Source organism: Podarcis melisellensis (assembly GCF_964234715.1).
Source record: "Podarcis melisellensis genome assembly, chromosome: 6".
NCBI classification, from domain to species: domain Eukaryota; kingdom Metazoa; phylum Chordata; class Lepidosauria; order Squamata; family Lacertidae; genus Podarcis; species Podarcis melisellensis.
This window is the reverse complement of record NC_138538.1, coordinates 24903947-24926377: the sequence shown is the minus strand read 5'-3', so window position 1 is coordinate 24926377 and position 22431 is coordinate 24903947. Positions and strand designations below refer to the sequence as shown.

General features: G+C 45.0%; 1 protein-coding gene and 1 long non-coding RNA gene across 2 annotated transcripts; one reads left to right on the top strand and one right to left on the bottom strand.

The window, feature by feature from the left end:
- Positions 1 to 2814: 2814 nt before the first annotated feature.
- On the bottom strand, positions 2815 to 4231 carry LOC309373297. Its single transcript, XR_014169955.1, has 2 exons — positions 4164 to 4231; positions 2815 to 3012 (listed from the first exon to the last, which is right to left on the bottom strand). It is a non-coding gene; the product is annotated as an uncharacterized lncRNA (long non-coding RNA).
- Positions 4232 to 4395: 164 nt separating this feature from the next.
- Positions 4396 to 22022, top strand: FAM83D (family with sequence similarity 83 member D). The gene is made up of 4 exons (XM_081916905.1): positions 4396 to 4963; positions 18522 to 18689; positions 19044 to 19168; positions 20353 to 22022. Exons 1-4 carry the CDS (start codon positions 4499 to 4501, stop codon positions 21386 to 21388), a joined length of 1794 nt encoding a protein of 597 aa, XP_081773031.1. The 5' UTR covers positions 4396 to 4498; the 3' UTR covers positions 21389 to 22022.
- Positions 22023 to 22431: the final 409 nt, after the last annotated feature.

The window sequence follows — 22431 nt, the reverse complement described above, 5'->3', positions numbered from 1 at the left end:
CTCCCTTCACAGCTTAGTTGCTGGGGTTAGGGAAAGTGGAGGCAGCCCGGAAGCTGCTTCTTAGAGCCCCTGCACCACCATCATATGGGGACTTCCGAGCAGCTCCCGAAGCCAGTCAGAGCCAACTGCTCCAGGCTGCTGAGACTGCCGCTGCTGCATTTCCCAGGGACATTAGGTGAAATCTGAGGACATTCTGGGGATGGAATTTGTATGGGGACGTATTTTCAAATCCAGGGACTGTCCCTGGGAAACGGGGACATCTGGTAACCCTAAACTATACAGCATTTGCTTTTGTGTGACTTTGGTTGTCATTTACCTCTACCTGGTGGTAAATTTGGTGTATTGCATTTATTTGAAGCAACTGAATATCATGCCGAAGCATATCCAACACCTTGGCAGATCTGCTTGCCTTCACTTCCTGCCCTGCTGGTATGTGAACAGCAGTGTTAAGCCTATTGCTGGGGGCAGTGTGCTGTCATGCATAGTTCACATACAAATCACTGTGGCACATGTTCCCGCTTCCCCTGCATAGCAGCTTTTTGTGAACCTGGTCAGGGACGAAGATTAGCATTTAATCTGGCTTCTACTCCTATTTAAATAGCCGTGCTTGGATTGAGATCCAAGCAATCTTAAAGACTTCTGCATGGTTTACTTACTAAACACCCTACAATGAAATATTATACTGGAAGAGAATGTACGGTAATTGGGGAGGTCCATAGCTCAGGGGTCAAGGTTTGCACGCAAGGGTCTCTAGGTAGGACTGGCCTGAAAGTGTTCCAACCATTTAGTGTCAACAATACTGAAGTAGGTGGACCAGTGGTGTGGCTTAAAGCAGCTTCCTGTGTACATTTTTTTTTTTAAGTCACTTTTGTCTTCCTTGTGTTGGACAGATCCCTTTTGGGGGAAATGCACCTGAAGAACAAAGTTACATGGAGATGACAAGAAATGATATTCTAGAGTATGGATGGATATTTTAGTGTCCCCAGCCCAAGTAATTGCCGGACTGAAGCTGCCATCATTCCGGACCATTGGCTACATCTCAAGACCAGCTCGTTGGTTATCTATGGGATACATCTAAGAATTCTTAAATGGCTCAAATGTGAACTCTTTAAAAAAGATGTAGCTGGTCATCACCCATTAGTGAAAGTAGGCAATATAATGCCTTATTTCATTTTTAAAAAGAAACACAAAGGGGAGCTGGGAAATAAGCCTTGGCTATGTTGGTGAAAAGCGTAATATAGAGAAACAAGTCTGGCTGAGCAAGAACCAGCTTCTCCTCTGAAAAGGGAAGTCCTTTTAAACTTCTTTCAGAGTGTCATTCAAACACATGGAAAGGGCTTTGTGGTAAGTATTAGATATCAGGACTTTTCCCACAACAGAGGGAAGTAAGCAACATGGGCCTCAAGGCTCTCTGTTTGGATGGGTGCTGTTTATCTTGCTCATAAAATTATTTGCAGTCAGGGATGACAGAATATGACCATGTTTTCAGGCAACACTAGATGATTCAGGATGGTGAAAAGCAAGGTGGAATGCAAGTGCTCCAAAGGCAATCTTGCCACACTGGGGAAATGAGAAACGAAGTGGCACATGTGGTATAATGTAAGTAACTGCAAAACAGCCTTTGTTCCTGGTGCCCTCCAGATGTTTTGGACCAAAACTCCCATCAGCCCCAGCTAGGATGGACTAAGACCTGGGTTCAAACCCTTTGGCCAATCACCATTCCTCAGCCCAACCTACCAGTACCTCACAGGGTTGTTGTGAAGATAAAATAGAATGGGGGAGAGAGCCTTGAACTCCTTACAGGAAAAGTGGGGTACAAATGTATAGATAAATATGAGAGGTACACAAGAATTTGGGGCTCTTACAGCCCACAAGCTCTCTAATTCCTATCCAACTGTACCACCCATGCTCTGTCCAAGGCCACCCCAGTCCTAAAACAAGATCTTCCACATCTGTGATCTCTCCTTCCAGATCAATCGTGTAGCAAGGTATTATGCATGCTAATCAGTGTGCGCTACAAGCAAAGACCAGAAAAAAACAAGTTGTGCCATGCCAAAGATGCCCACAGAACAGCTGTGGATGACTGTAGCAAGCATACCATGGAGAGCAAAGAAAGCATTCTTTCATCGCCCGCTATTTTTCTTCGTGCTCTCTGAGCATTCCTGTGTATACACACACATGCTGGAACGCATAACCTTCCATGGCTTTGGGAAAGACAGGAAGAACTCAGAGCCTTGGCCCTTCTCTTGATTAGAATTTGCTTTCTGCCTAGTGCATAAGTACTCAGAAGTGGCTTGTGCAAGTGTGCATCCATCCTGTGCTTCCAGATTGCCATCAGTAGGCTGGAGCTGAAGAGGCTGCTTTGTTTGCCAGCAATCACTGCTCTGTGGGATGGCTAAAAATAAGTGGATGGGCCTGTGTATGCAGTGCAGACTCTATGGTTGCAGGGCAAAGGTCCCAGGGACCTGCAAAGGGCAGTGATACTGTCAGATCACGCTCACCCAAGCTGTCAAAGACGGCCCCTAATGGTATTGGAAGTGCTTCACAAGCAGCTTCTTCTCTGTCCACCAAGGACAGCAAAGGAAGATCTTTCTTAGATCTCCACAAACACAAGATCATCCCCAAGCCTCCTGCTGGAGCTGCCCCAAGACCTCCAGGTATAGGGCAGTATTTCAAGAAACAATAAAAAAATAATGTGTATAGCAATGAAAACTGACCCACCCACCCATCAGCAGCATCCTGGTACACAAGGAGAAGCTCAAGCCAATTCCTAGTTCCTTCTCAGGAGTTCCTCCCATATTCATTCACAGAGGCAGTTTTTAAAGAGATTTATTCCATCAATCAATGAATGAATGTAACTGGGGTTTGAATGGTGGACCACCATAAAGCAGAGGCCCAGAGCACCAGTAATTGTAGCCCGTCAGCTGCATAGATTGATGCCCCATCCAGAAATCAACTTGTGTGCAACGTACATCCATGTGATGCGCTGGTCCCTATCAGCCAGACTGGAGACTAGAACAGACAATATACTTCAGAAATAAAAAGAAAAATTTGACAATCTTGCATGCAAAAAGAATTAAGGCACAGCAAAGTTGTAGAGCATTTGCTTTGCATGCAAAAGGCCCCCAGGATCAATCCCTGTTTTCTCCTGGCAGAGCTGGAAGAGAACCCTGGAGAACCCAGCTGTCAGTCAGTGTAGACCAGGTGTGGGGAACCTTTGCCCCTCTGAAGGGCTATGCTTGCTAGGACTGATGGGAGTTGTAGTTCAGCAAAGGTTCTCCTCTGCTGGACTGAGCTAGATGGACAAATGGCCTGACTACTGTATGAAGTAGACTCCTGTTTCTAAAGCTGGGGGAAGTAAATCAGAACCTCCATAAATACATAATAATCATCAAATCTTGAAAAGGATAGGGGGTAGGGTTGTGGCACCCTAAAGATATATTGTGGCATAATGGCACAAAAGTAAGTCCTGCTACCTTCAGAAGTCTTTAAAAGGTAAAGGTACCCCTGACTATTAGGTCCAGTCGTGACCGACTCTGGGGTTGCGGCGCTCATCTCGCTTTATTGGCCGAGGGATCCAGCGTACAGCTTCCAGGTCATGTGGCCAGCATGACTAAGCCGCTTCTGGTGAACCAGAGCAGCTCACAGAAATGCCATTTACCTTCCCGCTGGAGCAGTACCTATTTATCTACTTGCACTTTGATGTGCTTTCGAACTGCTAGGTTGGCAGGAGCAGGGACGGAGCAACGGGAGCTCTTTAGTCCCTGGTAAATTCATTGCTGACTAAAGTAGAAATCCTACACATACTTTCTAGGCGGTAAACCATCACCGAAGGGGGGGGGGTTATTTGTGAGTAAACATATACAGGATTGCGCTGTAATATGTTTGTCTCCAAGTTGTCCAAAACCTTTTTCAGTGCGAATTTGCCGGAGTCCTGACCCTACTTACCTGGGAGTAAACCCCATAGAATTAAACAGGGCTTAGGTCAAAGTAAACATGGCCAGGCTAGCGCTGCAACTCGGCTGGCGGTCTACTTGCTTTGCCGATAGAGAAAAGCGCTCAAGCAAGGACACAGCCTCAATGGTTGAGATTATTATTATTATTATCATCAGCCTCCATCTCCGGCGTGATCCAAGTGACGCCGCAGTTTGCCTTATACCTACCTGATCGCAGCGCAGGAGCGGTTACCCGTCTGAGCCCAGTTCCCACCGCGCCCAAGCTCCAGGCGAAATGAATGGATACATGTTGCGCCTAAGAACTTATGGGAGGCAGAAACTGCTACAGCCGCCGAAATCCTCCCCCTCTTCGCCAAGCGATTGGCGAAAGGTCTTCAAACGCAGCCAACCAGAGACTCGCTTTCGCACCTGCAGCCAATAGCAGAGGCGCGGGGACGAGTTTAGTTTCAAACTCCCTATAAAAGGCTCCGTCGTGTTTGGCATCCTCTTAGTCCCCCGGGAGCGCGTCGTGGTCTTTGTTTAAAGAGGCACCGGCTGCCCGCATGGCGAACCAGTCGCAGTGCCTGGACGATGCGCCCTTTCGGGGATTCCGCACCCTGTGGGACCCCAGCCCGCCGCAGGTCTACAGCGAGTCGCAGCGCCTAGCGCTGGAGGAGCTCATCGCCGCTGGCCGGCCGGCCTTCCACGCCTTCCTGCGCCGGGAGAAGCTGCGCGCGTTCCTCTCCGAGCCCGAGATCCGAGCGGTGCTGCGCGCCGCCGTGCCTCCGCCCGGCGCGGACGAGAGTTCGGATCAGTCCCCCAACTCCTCTTTGGATTGCTCGTCTCTCACTTACTTCCCCGTGCAGTCCGACGTGGAGCCGCCTGTGCTGGAGCTGGGCTGGCCGGCCTTCGTCGGCGGCTCTTTCCGGGGGCTCACCCGGGTAGAGGCGCACTTCCAGCCCAGCTTTGGCGAGACCATTTACCCCTGCAAGGAGGTGGTGCGCAGGCAGATCCGGTCGGCCAGGGAGGTGAGTCAGAGCCGTCCAGGGGAAGCAGCGGCAGCTCCGTTTCGAGGCTTGACTGGATTAGCCGCGGCTGCATGGGAATCCAGTTTTTTATCTGATTCCCGAGGAACGACCTATTGCCCCCGATCCTATTCCCTCGGAGATTCTCCAACATTTCCCAGCTGTTCCTTAGACCATGTCAGGGCGCCGGAATGTGGATATGAAGCCTTCGCGCAGTATCTGGAAGCTTTAATCAGCCTTTCATCCAAGGAGCTCAGGCCTGACAAACCTGAGTTTCTTCCTTCCCATTCAGTTCTCACAACAGCCTTTTGAAGTAGGTTAGACTGAGAGACAAGGCCTGCCCGAGTGGGGATTTGAACTTGGATCTCTCGAGCGATAGAGCAGCGCTTTTAGCCATTATACCACAGTGAGGCTCTCTATAACAGGGGACCCTTGCTTATGGTCCCGTCAGTGGGTTTCTCCCATTCAAGAAACCCACGTACCTCCCATTCAAGAAAACCACATAGAGGCTGCCACATAAATTTCTCCCTGTGGAACTGTTTGTTCCCCCACATTGGCATCTATTTTGAGTATTTAACACTTTGTTACATTGGATTGCATATTTATTGAGCGAAGTAAGTTTGATTTCTATCTGGTTGCTTGATCTTTTGGGCTGAGGGGGGTCTGTGATAACACAAAGACCGCTGCCCCAATGGATGGACCCAATGCCCTAGAATGGTGGTTCTGTCTTCATTTGCTCTTGTCTATATATATATGCGCTGTGTAGCCTGCATAAGAGATGGTCAGCAGCGTAGTTTGAATAGAACAGGTGTCTTGGAATGGTCCTTTTATGCAGCATGGGCAGGGGTAGTAGCTCTTGAGTCATGAAATGATTATATGTCACCTTTTTAGTTGAGACTGCCATAGATGAATGAGTACCATAGAACTGCTGCATAACTGACAGTTGAAGGTGCCCGTGCTGGCCGTTGGAACTGGATGACTGATGCACTTGGATTTTTTCACACTTTGTTCTAGTTTTAGTAATGCACATTAAAAAAAAATTACCAGCATAAGATGCATAGCCAGATAAAAGCTATGACAGAATGATGTTGCACGACCTTAATACCACCTCAGACTAGGTGTAACCATTATGCAGTGTTCTCTTTCATTCCTCATCCATGTGCATTTCAGTATTGCAGCTGAATTTAGGAGGAATAAGTTAGAAATCCAACAAAATTATTTGTAAAATACATGCTTTGGAACATATGTGATCAAGTCAATCATATCTCACATCCATTTTGTGAAGTGGAATGAGGTGGAGTATTTGGCCAATACCAATTTGTGTACTGTGCTAGATGAAAGGCAAAGATGGAAGGGAGAAGTTATTTTGAATTGATGTATGACATCCAGTCTTCCTTGGAGTCTTTGGTGTTTTTCTGTCCATGCATGCACAGCATTTCAGATGCATTGATATTTATTACCTTGACTACAATCCAGTGAACTAGTCCAGTTATGAGCTGAGGTTGCTTGTCTTAAGATGAGAGCTTATGCTTGAGCTGAGGCTTTAAACTGGAAATTGGGAAGGCCTGCATCAACTGCTCCTTTATAACAGAGGTGTGGAACCTCTGACCTGCAGGCCATTCGTGGGGCACAATGCCATCAGCTGAAATCACTAGGTGATGGATGCAACTCAGTCCTGCTGGGATCTGCTTGGCTACCACATTTCCTGTGGGGACCATGTTGTCGATGCAGACCCCTGCAACCAGCAGAATTCAACCCTCCACTCACCAGCTGGTTCAGTCCTGCTCAGTTTGCTCTTCACACTTACTCCCCTCCAGAGAACAAACACATTCAGCCAAAGCACAGTGTGGGGCTATTTGAAAGCCCTTTTGCAAACAACCCTGTGCTGTTCTTTAAACTTTTTTTCAGAAAAAGGTTTGAAGAGCAGTGTGGAGTCTGTTTGCAAAAGGGCTTTCAAGCACCCCCACCTTGTGCTTTAAAGCCCTTACCGTTGGAATTTCAAAGCTCAGATTCACATGATTGACAGTAGTTGGCTCTGCCCACCAGTCGAATTTGGCCCTACAGGGTGAGGAAACAAGGATCTTGCCTACTGGTTTCCCATCCCTCCCTCTTGTGATTCCCAGCAACTGGTATTACTACCTCCAACAGTGGAATTAAGAACATGGACATTTGGTTAGTTGTCATTGAGATTCTTATCTTCCATTAATTTCTCTGATCTCTTTACAGTCATCCAAGCTGGTGGCCATCAGTGCACTTTGTGGGAGCAAGTTACATAGTTTGACTATGGAAGAAGTACTTTCTTTTTTCTGTTCTGAATCATCCAATATTCAGCTTCATTTAATGTCCTTGAGAGCTAGTACTACGAAAGAGGGAGAAATCAGTCTCTCTATCAAGTCTCTCCACCTTGTGCATAATTGTATACACTTCTATCAGGTCCCCCCTTGACTTTAAAAAATCTCATTTGTTGTAATCTCTCCTTAAGAGAGGAGTTGCTCCAACTCATAGCAACTACTCTGGCTTTCCCCCCCTTCATCATCCCGTGACTTTCCTTTCAGCAACAATACATGACAATAGCTTTGTGATTTGAAGGGGAGTCTTTTGTTGTTGTTTAGTAGTGTCCGACTCTTTGTGACCCCATGGATCAAAGCATGCCAGGCAGTCCTGTCTTCCACTGCCTCCCGCAGTTTGGTCAAACTCATGCTGGTAGCTTCAAGAACACTGTCCAACCATTTCGTCCTCTGTCGTCCCCTTCTCCTTGTGCCCTCCATCTTTCCCAACAGAAGGGAGTCTTTTAACCTATATTAAAACAGGGTTCTGGATCAAGACTCTTTGCAAATAAGTGACACCTGGCAATGTTGTCCTGCATCATACAGCAAGGCTATATTTGACATGGGAGAGGTCTAGTGATCTAATTTTGAAGTACTGGGTGGCAATCCGAGCTAAGAATACTGAAGCAGAGGTACCTGTAGTATTGTGTAGAGCCAATAATTAGCCATGAATTTTCTCGTGTTGGGTATGTTCCCATGATTTATGACTGCAGTGTGATGCAAACCAGCGAGCTGTTAGGTGGATGATTGCTTCTTTTCCTGCGCACTGCTGACATACCTACTCTGAGAAAGAGCCATATAGTAGGTGAGCAGAAATGGGGAAAGAGAGGTGGGATGAGCAGATCTTTTGAATATGTACTTACACTCTTGGAGACTGACAAAGTCTGTATAAAAGGAGGATAAGCAAAAGTGAAGGGGTCTGAAGCCACTATGGAAGATGCCATCACTAGCACCATCTTTGTACATGACCATTTTTTATAAAGGGTAGTTATAGTGTAATTCAAATGCCATGGATATTTGCATGATTATAATTGTGGCAATTTGTAGCTGCGATCACTCACAACATTCTTGTAGGCAGATTGGCTAGATTTTCATTCCCCATGACACATTGTGTCATCTTCCTTATTGATTCCACCTGGTGCCATGGAAACCTACCTGGCCACACTGCGTTTCCATCTAGCTACCATTGCTCAATCTTGGGACACTGCTAGACTGTCAGTATTTTGCAGGTGAGATTCAGTCCCATATTGGCCAGCTCCAGTTGTGCAATTAAAGTTGGGGGTTTGTTCGAGCTCTTGTGCAAAGAAGCGACTTTCCACCCTACAAAAAAGGCACTGGGAAGTGTGGAATAACATTTGCTTGACCCAGCATGGGACAACCTCCCTGCAAAGAAATAGGAAAGAATGTTCAGTAAATAACAGATGTACAGTAGTCTAACCTCCCTGCTAGGGGTGGGCATTGTTAAGTTTTCAACATTGCGATAGATCACCAGCAAAACATTGTGGTTTGGCAATAAACTGCTATGTTGAAACAAGCTGCACTGGCCCCAGCTGGCGAGGCGTTGGGAGAAACTGCCTCAGCTCTCACGGTGGGAGCCAAGGTACTGCTCAGCTGTGAGGAGGAAAGACTCCTGCAACCAACTGAGTGAGCCCCGATTCCCCACTTCTCAGCTGAGAGCTGTCGGAACCATGGGATGGAAAGCCAGCTGGTGTCTCCCTTCTCACCCTTGCCGCTGCAGAGATCCATCAGTCATCCTCCGACGTACGTCTGCAACTCAAGCTGCAAGAGCAGACATTACTCAGAAGAGTAAACACACAACAGATCAGGCTCGAGGCATGGATACTATACTAAACTACGCATTTATTATACATAAATCAGGACAAAGAAAAACATGGCTTCTCTCCTTGTCGTTCTTCTTGGAGAGAGAGAGAGAGAACAAAAGCAATACAGAGTGGATGTTCCGCTCATGGGACTCCAGCAATCTGTGCTAGAATGTAAACAGACATGTGACATGTAACAATCCCACATATCTCCAGCAAAGGTGGAATGGAATTCCCAACATCAGATCCCCGACCCTGCTCTTGCTTGCACACAAGTCTGAGCGGGATGGCTGCTCAGCTGGGGAGTGCAAGCCCCTCCTCCCCCTCCTCCTGTTTGCATGGAGCTGGATTGGGGGTACTCGGCTGGGGATGTGTAGGCTCCATCACACTTTTCCACTGAGGGGTTTGGGGCTGCGCTTTTCCATTGAGAGGTTCAAAGGAGCCTCCTGCACCACTTGAAGGCAGCCAGGTGGAAACAGGGGACAGGGAAGGTGGAGGCAGCCTGGCAGCTGCATCTGAGACCCCTGCACTGCCTCTGAGGCATCTGGTGGGCTGTCTCTGCCTTACCAGGCGGTGCTCTGACCTGGCTATCAGTTGTCTGCCAGTTAAGTTTGCTAACTTGTGTAGTGTGTTCTTCCCATCGCTGTGGCCTTCTGCAGCATTGATGGCGGCTCCACCTAGAAATGGGTGGATTGAAATTGGTACATACCAGGATGTGCACACTTCACTAGTATTTCCAGCTGCTGGGCTCTGTGACATCATTGCCTTAAAACTGACGGCCTGCCACTTTGAGAGGTACGCTAGCATTACAGATTTCAAGGCTCTAGTTGCTTTGCTAATTCTGTTCAGAATGAATCATTCAGAGAGGGTAACTGCTGAATTGCTTCTCACCAGGGTGTTCAGCTAAGATTGTTCCTTGTATAAGATGCCTGAATAGGTGCTTGATGACATTTATAAGTTGTCCAATACTAGGTTTAGAAAAAATTAATTTTCTCGCTCAAGTCCAGGCACTGGAGATATCTTTGGCATTGTAAGATAAGGCTTCTAAGCGTCTCTTGAAACTTCTTTGGCTGTGATAGGTGTGATTCTACATCAATTACAGGTGACTTCTAAGAGGTTTCTGCTTTTTGTGTGCAATTAAATATCCATAATACACAACTGGGTTTGTGGAAATGTATCCATTGTAACTAATAGTTATAGTATCTTATGCAAGGCTATTTGGCCCTTAGGGGTTCTGAGAGAGAATTGATTTAACCTCTGCTCTGCTGGCCTCTTAAAGATGGTGGACTACACAGAATATGACCCAGGTTTCTAGAATCTCTGTCCATAAAGAGGGTGCTGTGGCAATGTTAACTGATGAAGGCACATGACATGGTTTAGCCATGAAGGAAGCAACACCCACTAATTTGCCATGTAATGCACACTGTACTTTGGTCAGAAGTAGCACCCCACTGTTTAAAAGGAGAAATAGACTGCTTGGTGAAAAGGTGTTATTTACTCCAACCTCTGAAGCTGCATAGTCTGTACTGTCTTGCAAATATGTCAGGTGCAGCACAGCACTAGTGATCACTTGATCTCCCGTGTTCCTCTTGGTAAAGCCGCAAAGTAGCATCACTTCTCCCTCTCTTGTAACTCTAGAACAGGCCTTCCCAATCTTGGGTCTCCAGCTGTTTTTTTAGACTACAGTTCTCATCATCCCTGCCCACTGATCCTGCTAGCTGGGGATGATGGGAGTTGTAGTCCAAAACCAGCTGGAGGCCTAAGTTTGGGAAACCCCGCTCTAGAACATTTCAGAACCTACGACCCTCCAGATGTTGCTGACCTATAAATCCCATCAGCCCTAACAAGCGTGACCAATGACAACTTAGGGAGGGCCAGAGGTTCCTCACAACTGCTCTAGAACTTGGGGTCATCCAAAGAAACCGAATGGCAAGAAATTGGGAATTGACCAAAGGAAGTACAACTAGTGCATAGTTAAACTACAGAATTCACTACCCCAATATGGTGATGGCTGCCAACTTGGGTGTCTTTAAAGAGGGACTTTACTAGTCAATGCAGGATAAGGCTGTTGATCACAATAGCGATATGCTGCCTCTCAATTGGAGGCAGTGTGACCTGAATTCCAGTTGCTAGAGAACAATGGTGACAGGGTGGTTCTTGCACCCGTCTCCTGCTTGTGGACTTCCTGTAGGTGTTTCACTTGTCAATGTGGGAAACAGGGTACTGGGCTAGAGTGGTCTCTGGTATGAACAAGTGGGGCTGTTCTGTCAATTTCGCTGCTTGCGGTTGCATGGCTTGGAGGGTGGTCAGAGAAGCAGGTGTTTAACACATATTTCCTGGAAAACCTCTGCTTTATTCAAAACCCTATATACATATAGCTAGGCAGAATGGCACTGCCATGCATGTACAAGAAGGTGGTATCAGCAGACTTTTGGGAATATTGGCAGAATCAAGATAACCTTAAGGAGACCCCCTCACCCACCCAATAAGGACTAAACATGCTTAGTGGTCTTGCAGTGCTAACTGATTTTTTGGGGGGAGGGGTTGGAGGTGGGGTGGGGTGGGAAACCTGGCCCTGGCTAACTGGAACTCTGAATAGCAGCATTCCATGCTGCAACTTTTAGTTGCAGTCCACACTTGTGCACTGTTAAATATGAAATATGTGGCTGCAGCTATCCTACACTGAAGAGGCACAGTATAAACTGCTCTAGGGTTTTTTAATTCTTTAAAAATGTAAAATAAATGTCTAGTTCAGATGCTGGCTCCATGCCTGTTCTGCAGTGCCTCCAGGTGACCTTTTTAATTCAGCTGTCTTTAAACAGGATCAGATGCAGATCTTGTTTTCCTTTTTTCCTTTGCCATGAGAAGAGCGCAATGATTTTTCAAAAGGGTGATGCACCCTCAGATAAAGAGAAATAAACAAGCGATTAAAGTTCCTGAAATGCCAGGCAAGAAAGAGCTATTAAGTGACACTCTTGTGATGCATACACAGGAGATGGGAGGAAACTATAATTGCCATTTGATTTTTGTGTGTGTGCTCTCTCAGCCTTTTTGGGGGGATGGGACATGTTGTCCACACAGAGAGGATGCGTGTTGAAGGATGGGATTATGCCTTTGAAATGCAGTAAATAAAGTACTTACCAAAATGCTATATAAATGAGTCAGCGAAATTGATTGTCCATGTAATTCATTTATGCTTGATCCCTATGGTTAATACATACAGTGGCACCTCGAGTTAAGAACTTAATTTGTTCTGGAGATCCGTTCTTAACCTGAAACTGTTCTTAACCTGAGGTACCACTTTAGCTAATGGGGCCTCCCACTGCCGCCGTGTGATTTCTGTTCTCATCCTGAAGCAAAGTTCTTAACCCGAGGTACTATTTCTGGGTTAGCGGAATCTGTAACCTGAAGCGTCTGTAACCCGAGGTACCACTGTAATTGGCTTTGGGGTATCGCCAGCTCAAAGATCACAAGACTAGATCCCTTTTTAAGAATGTGGATCTGACAATAACTGTTATGTAAATTGAACCTCCATATTTGCAGGCAATATTAGTACATCCATGTACTAATATCAAGTGAAGTCATCTTCTGCTTGTTCTTACATACCCCAAAACCATACCATGCATGAGAGAGAGAGGTAGCAGTAGTCTGTGTGGTAGCTAGAAAAGCATGCATAACTAGAAAAAAAGATCTGCAGGAAAAAATCTCTAAGATGAGGAACCCTAAATCCAGTCCTACATTATTAACTCAGTGCAGAGTGACTGAAACCTTTGAGTGGAGGGAGATCAGAATGGATTAGCTAGAAGAGGAAGACAGAGAAACAGATATGTTAGGAGAACTGCAAGTTGAATGGATGATGTGCACAGCCATTGACCATTGTGCACATTCACCAGGCATCATGGAGAATGTGCACATCATCCATCCATGAAGAAAGAAGTATGCACATTCTCTGACCATGATGCACAATTGCAAAACAGGCCTTGCAGAATGATGCATATCTCAACGGCATTTTGTACATTCTCCAGGCAATATACACATTATCTGGTCAGTATGCATAGCCTCCCAGAAACATGTATTCCCCCCCCCCCCGGCAGTTCAGATGTGTGCAATCTGCATCCCTGCGAGCTGCTTCTAGCACATTGCCTAATGTTATGTGGCGCACAACATTTCCCCCTATCGATCAGCAGAGCAATGGGAAGAAGGGACGGGGTTCCAGAAAAAAAATGGTATCTTCCCCCCCCCACTCTGCAGTTCAGCCTCCTTTTCGCCACACTCAGCTGTTCCTTCGTCAGCTGAGCAACACAATGGGTATCACTGGATGAGAAAATATTTAAATTTTCCCTCCTTCTCCCACCATCCTAATGGAAATTCCACACACACTCTTTCTGCTATTAAGCTTAGAAAAAGCTCAATAGCAGCATGAGGCTTATCATAATTGAAATTACAGGGTTGGGAAGAGTTAACCAGCCGAGGAAGAGAAAACAGGCGAAAAGAGCCCTGAGACTGAGGAGAGTGTGTTCGTGAAGGTCATATTTTTTATGGACCTCCACAGCTTCTTCCCATTGTTCAGGTGATCAGTGAAGCTCCATCCCGAATTTGGCCTGGCACGTGTCTCAATGACACCAGGTGATTGGCAGGTGAGGTGCCCCACCCGCTTGCCAAAATTGGCCCGTAGGGTGAGGACAGAGGATGATCTGGTCCACTGGGCCCAAACGATTCTCCACCCCTGCTTTAGAATGCTGGTATTTGATGCTTTGATTAGAACCTGACATGTAGTGGAGTGAAACTTGAGGTATTGAGAGTAGATCAAGCCACCTATTTCGTGTATCTTATTAACACGTGTCCTCGTGGTGGATCTTACAAAAATTCAAAGAAAGTAAAAAATTAGAATTATCTTGTTCCAAGTACTAAAGCATGGTTCTAAAAGGCACGAGAAACGAAAAGGTTATTCCCCTCGTTCTGAAAATATCTTATGTGCAGTAAGTACCACGTGAGCCCCTTGGGGGAGGGCATTCCATAATAGGGGTGCCACCACCAAAAAGGCATCTCTTTAGGCAGGGGCACCTCAAGAAGAGCTTTTGACAAAGTCCTTATGGTCCAGGCAGATATAAGTGGGAGGAGGTGAACTTTCAAGATGAGAGATAGCATTCCTAAATGTTTCCAGCACTTAAAACTAAACATGAATGAATCAATTTATTTCAGTCACTGACCAGAGTGGAAAACTAAAAAACATTTCCCTACAAGTAGAACACTTGCAGAACAGAAGACCAGCTAGGACCCTTCTCCTTTCAGCAGGGAGTTCTGTTTTTAATGTGGGATATTTTTTTAAAAAAGGTTCTCCTGCTTGCAGTCTGCTTGTCTACCACCTCTGGACTTCATTCTGCTGTCTCTGCAGATCAGACATTTTTCTTTCTAGTACCTAACAGTAGAAAGTGGGCAGTCTTTTTCCTTTTAGAGCTCTGAAACCAGAATAACTCATTCCCATAAACGGAGACTCGATATCCTTTCCTCAAGAAATGGGACTGCTTGCGGGTGCCCCCCATAGTCCTGAAGTTGGGTTTTGTGGGAAATGACATGGCAAAGAGCAGTTTGGGGAGGATGAAACTGTGTGGTTTCGGTGACTGGAGGAGGGTGTGAAGAACACATTACAAGTCAGGCAACTAGTATGGCGGAAACTCTATAGAAGCTTCTGTTTGATGACATTAATTGAAAGGAGTGAGGTGTGTGGAATAGAGGACCATGCAATCTTAACTCATGTAGGGAGGCTTTTATCTTGAGGTCATTCACGGTCCAACCAGAGGGAAGGGTTTAAAGTAATCAAATGAAATATAATTAAAGAGTGAGGGAGATGACACTAATTAAATAGAAACAGTTTTATATTGCTTGGTGACAGGTGAGTCAACATTTGTGCTTTTGATTTAGCCTTGGGACTTCCATTCAGTGACTGCGCTGTCAGAAACACCCCAAAGCCACAAATTTCCTCCTGTCTTGGCAATGGACTTAGCTGCCACTAGTTCTTGAGTCAACATGAACAGGACATAGCTGTATGCACATTCCTGAGTAAGGCAAGAAGACAAGATTCCTGTGTCTTTTAATAGCTGCATAGAACTTGCCCCCAAATCAAGTTTTCTGGTGTTGGGTATTTAAGGAAATGGAGACAATAGACAGAATATTGTGCCATCCTTGCAACTGCAATTGTTGAACCTGTGGTCAGATGGCAACAAAGATTTGAAAAATAAAGAATTAATCAGTCTTTTGCTGACAGCTGCAAGGCTCTGGAAAGATTTGTGTGAGGCTAACAGAATATCAACATCATGTGGTCTGAGAAATAGCACTCCTAGGAAATACAAACTCAGAGTCACAAGAGGACACGGCAAAAGAAATGTTACTTGCAGTGTGATTTGGTTCCATAGATTACACCAACAAGACGGAACATGGGCAAGCGCCACCAGTAGCATTCAAGAGGATTTGGTTATGATACTAGGTTTTCTCATATGTTGTAATAGCTTTCTTTAGGAAGAGACAGATCCTTTCTCAACTCTGCAAGTACATGGATTATTAAATGCTTTGTCCCTTGGCTTTTTTTTACTTGGTAACATCTTAAAGGTGTGGCATTGTATTAAGTTTTCCCTCACTGATAGTTTTGTTATAACCTGCTTATTTTGTTTTTATATTGGGTTCATTTGTTTAGTTATTTTCTTTGTGTTGTGACTTGTACATGTTTTGGTATGTATGATTTAGTTTAATCTTACGTGAAATAAAAAAGTCAACTAACCAAAAATATGGTGCACAAGTCTTGTTTCATGCCCAAAGGCTAACACTGAAAAACACTGTCCTCTGATCATTCACCCTGAAGAGGCAGAACATCTAGAATTCACTAACTAATTTTCCCTATTTTTGTCTAGTAACCCAAAGAGTAAGGTCTTGTCTCACTGGCAAATTTGTCATATGGTTCCATAGATAAAGAAGCTTAATGAAGATGATCTTATTACAGTTTTTAGACTAAATGTGTGATTACTCGAAATGAGCTCTTCATGATTGTTTTCTAACAGCCAGTCATATTTCAAAGCTAAACCCACACATTCATAGGAATCCTAGTTATTTCCACGTGTCAACAAATACTTTCTCTTTGTGTTTTGACAAAAACAAGCAATGTGAAAAAATATATATACACATGAGTTTGTGAGATGTATACGTATTTCAGAATTCATATCCATTATCCTTGAGCCATTTGCTGCCAGTGTTCAAAAATTGCCAATAGGCACTTGTAACCAATGAAGATGCCTGGACGACAGGGCATTCTCTGTGGTGGCCCCTAAGCTACTCCCTCCCTACAGAGGTGTGTCTGGCACCAATACGGTACAGCTTCTGGTGAATGCTGAAGATGCACCTCTTACCCTGGCTTTTGACACAGGTGTACATTTTTTACTTTCCTTATTTCTGTGACTGTAGATTGTTTTAAACTGTGCTTAACATTGTGCTTTGATGTTGTAACCCAGGCATAGGCAAACTCGGCCCTCCAGATGTTTTGGGACTACAACTTCCATCATTCCCGACCACTGGTCCTGTTAGCTAGGGATGATGGGAGTTGTAGTTCCAAAACATCTGGAGGGCTGAGTTTGCCTATGCCTGTTGTAACCCACCCTGAGACTTTGGGGTGAAGGGCGGGTTAATACAAAATAATGACAATAATTATTTTGGTAGGGCTAGCATTGCGGGCTACAATTTAATAGGTTTCAATTAGAACTTTGACAATGTTGCCTCTTTGTCCTTGCAACACCCCTATAGGCAAGTCCTGATTTCTGTTTTACAAGTGGGCTCTCCAGTTCAAGAGGAAGAATGTTATTTTTCTTCCTTCCTAACGCAGTGCTTGAAAAATCTCTGGCACACTTCACTGTTTCCTCCCAGCACCTGACAATACCTGAGATTCCTATGCAATGCTAACACAAGGTTTTGCCTGTTTTTGGCCCTTCCTCAACGCTTATGAAGCGTTTAGAGAAGAAAAAAAACATGGTAGAAGTCACGTGTACCTTGTAGACTTGGCTTTGCTATCTGAAACGCCAAATCCTTTTAATAAGCTGTGTTGGCCTTCCTAACAAACACCTGCAGCAAGCCGGTACATGGCCCAGCCTCTGCCTGGGAGGAAGGGAGGGGAGGAAAATGTTGACTGATAGTTGACTCTGCCACAGTTTCTCTTCAGGCCATGGCATGAGATTAACAGTAGAACGCCTTGATTCAGGGAAAACCACAGAAATGCAGGCTCCTCAGTAGACTTGATGGTGGTGCTGGTGGTAGAGGGATCATTGTATACCGCCTGGGTTATGAGAACAGATACTTATGCCAGGAGTGGTGCCCCTCCAGATGTTGCTTATTTCATCCGCCCATTTGTTATATTTCTATGCCGATTTTCACTCACACAAGTCACAAAGCAGCTTACAAACAATGAATAACAAGAACAGAACAATTACAACATAAATCATATAGAACAGTGGTTCCCAACCTTTTTTTGACCATGCCCCACCTAAGCATCTCTAAAATCCTGATCCCACCCCCCACGACATATAATTCTTATTATTAAAAAAGTGAACTATTCACGTGGAGGAAGCCTCAAAGGCCATTCACTGCTAATAACTCATTCTCAAATTGCCCACCTTAAAAATCAAATTGCCCCACATTGGGAACCACAGATATAAAATAATTAACAAATCCTCAGTAAAAGAATTACAAATCACCAGTAAAACAACCACCTTCTATAAAACACTATTAACAAAACAACTAAAAGGGAAAAGCTAAACAGCAGAACCACAACGGAAGTCCTATTCTAAGATTCACAAAGTGTTATAACACTTGTGATCCACAAAATAACATTAACAAACCAAAAACCAACTAAGGATGGTTGAATTCGCAGAAACACTCCCCCCACCCCCATGACTCATAGTCTTCCACTCAGTTGATCAAAAGACACATGAACATAAGGCCTGTGGCAGCAACTCCATTCTGAAGGCTCCTAAGGCTGGAGGGTGGGGCAAGTTAGGTGGAAAAAGCCATTGTGTCATGAGACAAGGTCTCATTCTCCTATAGCTCCCATCATGTCTGACATTGGCTAGAGCCAATGGGAGTTGGAATAGGAAAACACTGGTGGGGAGGGTCACAGGTTTCCCACCCTTGTTCTAACGCTATGCAAGAAAATTTAAAAGTAACAAGTTGCTAGGTCTGGACGGCATCCACTGGGGTGCCCTCCAGATGCTGTTAGACAACAATAATGCCCACCGACAGACCATTGGCCATGCTAGTTGGGGCTGATGGGAGTTGGAGTCCAACAACATCCTCTCCCTAGACCAAAAGTGTGTTACAAAATAAGTTTCTGCACATAACTTCTTATAATTCCATTTTTCTTACTTTAAAATCTTCCAGGTTATCGCTATAGTTATGGACTCCTTCACAGACATGGACATCTTCAGTGATCTCCGGGAAGCCTGTAGAAAGAGGCTGGTTCCTGTCTACATCCTCCTGGATCAGGCCTGCCTTTGTCATTTCATGGATATGTGCAAAAACCTGGATTTTTCTCCTGAACAGGAGCATGTAAGTTGTGGGGCGCTTCTGATTTTACAAGTGGAAAACAGATTGATCTTGGATTTACCTCAGCCCATTATTCAAGAGAGGGAGAAAGTCTCATGCTCAAAGCTGCTTTTCCCTTTCCTTGTCTAATGCATTTGGATGCCAAACCCTTTACCCAGAAGTGAGGTTCCCTTGATACATCCCAGTTAAGAGACAAATCCAAACTGTGGCTGGAGACCTTGTTCCAGCCAGGATGGGAACTATGCATGGGGTGGTGGTAAATCTCAAGTAGCTTGCTGCAGGCCCATCACTGGGATACAGTCCTGGCTTGAAGAGAGCTTGGCATTTTGGCCTAAACTGTGTGCCATTTTTTAACAGCTGATGAGAGTCCGAACTATTACTGGAAACACTTATTATGCAAGATCAGGAGCCAAGATAATTGGGAGTGTCCATGAGAAGTTCATGTTGGTTGATGGTGTAAGAGTGACTACAGGCTCTTACAGGTAAGCTACCTGATACCTTTTGCATTTCTTTAACAAACCCGAGAGTCTTCTGTAGAGTGTATTCTGATGGGAAGTCTGTGATAGCCTCAACAGACAAATACCCATTGCCTGTGCTTGAAGCATCATTTCCCTGGTACAAACATGCCCCCTTGACTAGCAGACCCTTTAAGAAATTGACAAAGGCTTTATCTCACCTGAAGCGGGGCAGGAGGAAGGGCCAGGGGGAGATTGATTAGTCTTCTTGAGCTGCTTTTAGTTCCCTTCACTCCTGATTTGTATTTATATGCAGACACGGCAGTATGGAATGTACTGTATGTATATTCATTATGCAGAAGTGACATATGGCCTTTCAGACTGTCCAAGCAGCAGCTGTTGAATTTCTGCTTGCCAAGCTGTAAAAAGGCACTGAAGTTTTACTGAGGGGGTGGGGGTTGTGGAGAGAAAAAATGAAGTAGCAAATGTGTATTTAAATGGGAATGAATTCTTGTTCTGTCTCACAAGGGGGAGCAGTTCAGTCTTACCTACTTCATACCAACCAGAAGAGGCCATGAAACAATGTTTTAAATAATATTTTCAGTGCTTTTTTCCTGGGGGGATGCAGGGGTACGCATGCCCCTAAACATTTTGTGAATCTAGGTCTGGCGTAATTGAGTATTTCAATATGAGTAGGAAAATGAGAGTACCGCTGAACATTTTTTTAAGAAAAAAAGCACTGAATATTTTTATTGGGATTTTATCTCGCTGCAGTACAAATGCAAGAGAAAACCCAGAAACATGTAAATGCTACAGAATGAAATAAGTAAATAAAAAGGTTCAAACAAACAAACAAACAAACATACAACATGTGTCCATGTTGAAAGAACAAGCCCTCCCACAGGCAAAAACACATGTACATTGCAAAAGGCTGGACTCGGAAGTAATCGCTAAGTACGGACTGAGTACCAGAACAGATACCACAACCAGATTGATGCTGTGAGAGAATGTGAGGAGTAGGTGGTCTAGTTTCCCCTGGAGTTAATGAAGAAAAGGTAACCAGTCATCAGAGAACTTCACATTGGATTCCAACCCCCCAGCCAATTTACATTGCTATGTCCATTTGTCAGCTATAAAACATTTTTTTTAAAGGAATGGTTATGCATAGCATAATACTCTTCTTCTCTTCCTCCTCTCCCAACCCCTGGTAGCTTCACGTGGACTGATGGGAAACTAAACAGCAGCAATGTATTGCTACTCTCCGGCCAAGTGGTTGAACACTTTGATCTGGAGTTCCGCATCTTGTACGCACGATCGAAACCTCTTGACCCGAAGCAGCCATCCAGCTACAGGAACAGCGATGCCTCTGAGCACATGAACAGTAAAGCAACACCGTGCAAAGACTTCACTGTGCATAACCTCCTGAGAGCAGAGTTCGCCAGGCTCTCAAGCAGCCCAAAGAAGCTCGAGAGAGAACTGGAGCTGGCGAGGGAACTCCAAAGTGGAAGGGTGACCGCGAAGCGCCCTCACCTTAGTGGCGATGAGGAGTGGCACAATGGCCCTGAGGTCCTAGCAAACCCTAAGGGGACAAGTAGCCAGTCAACTCAGACCGAGCCATTGGAAGAGCAGCCCGCCACCACCCTCTTTAACTGCGCCACACAAACCAGCATTTCAGTGGCAACAGCCACCACCCAGACCACCACTCGATCCAGGATGGTGGGCACTCAGACGACCGTTTTGTACAAGACCGCCACAACGCAGACCGAGCAGAGGGAGGCTGCAGAAGTGGTCCAGAATCAAAGGGTGCCCGATCAAAGGCTGCCCGAACAGAGAATGGTCTTCAAAGAAGCATCTCCTGATCGGAGGGTGCCATCTAAAGAAGTATCTCCCATTACTAGGAAGGCCACTTCAACTTCATCTAGCGCTCGGTCGCTTTCTTCGCTGTCTTCCCAGTGCTCTCGGGCAAGCTCTACGGGCTCGCTGACTTCCCTGAGGTCCATAGACTATGCTGCCAACCACAGGGCCGAATATTTCCGCAAGCTGAACAAGGAGAGGGAATTCCACTACTCCGTCATCCGGTCCAAGCTGAATCACATGGTTTCCATGCTGTCTAGGAGGGGCAACGTGGCAGAAAACTACATAGGCTGCCGCCCAATGAGGTGCAACTTAAAGCCTAGGCAGCGGATCAGCACGAGCCTCATAAACCTCAGAGACTTTGCACTGTACTCATCAAATGACTGCTTCTGAGAAATGGGATCGTGAGAGCTGGCACACATAATTGCCATATGGGACATGCTGCTGGGTTGGTTGGTTGTTGTTTTTTAACTTGGCTGCCCAGCCATCTTTGTGATACTGCAAGCCTTTTTCAGGCTTTGCTGTGCCATGGAGAAAAATGGTTTGGAATGCCAAGCCAATATGCACATTATACCTTGCAGCACAAAGGTAGCAATCACATGGAAACTACTTCACGTTGCTCTTTGTGGCTTACTTGTAAGTGCTCCAGCCTTCACACTTGGTCAATTCTGTATTGCCCTTAGAAATGTTGCTGTCTAGTGCTTTTTGTGGTCTAAGAAATCATAGCGTAACTTTGTTTTATCAAGGGACAAAAATATTAGCTGTTTTGATTGTTTAAAAACCACAGTAGTGCCTTTTTTTGTCCCAATATAGGAGCATGTAAAAATATTTTAAGTGTATGACCCTGTAGTTGATGGCCTGATGGCTAACAAAAGACAATGTTCAGTGACTCATAAGTTTTCCAACAACTGTGGCCATATCTTAGGGCAAATTTCCCAGTTGTTGTTCGTTATTTTCATTGTCTTCTACTTTTATGTATATAACTATTATTTGACTCTGAAAAATAAAACATTTCCAAAAAAGAAAACACATCTTTCTCAAGTTAGAGGATTTTTTAAAGGTAATATAGTGTCAAACCAAACATCAGTTTATATTCTACTTGAACATAAGTGTGTTTAATGATTGCAACTTTGACTCCAAAATGTCTTCACGTTTCATTTTCCCCCTAACAGCCATCTGAGGTGGGTCAGTTCAGGACCAAGTGACTTGAACAACTTAAATGCAGATCCAAGCTTATTATTCAGTCCACAAGGGTAATTAATTCAGAATAAAGAGGAAAGCAAAGTCTGATGTGGCTCAATTTAATATTACTTTGTGCAGATTTTACTTTGTTCAAAAATGCACTGAACAAGGCCATCCAGATAATGCAAAGAGACAACTTTGAAATCCATATGTCCTTTGTTTCTAAGGGGATCTGCTCACATCTGTACGTATCT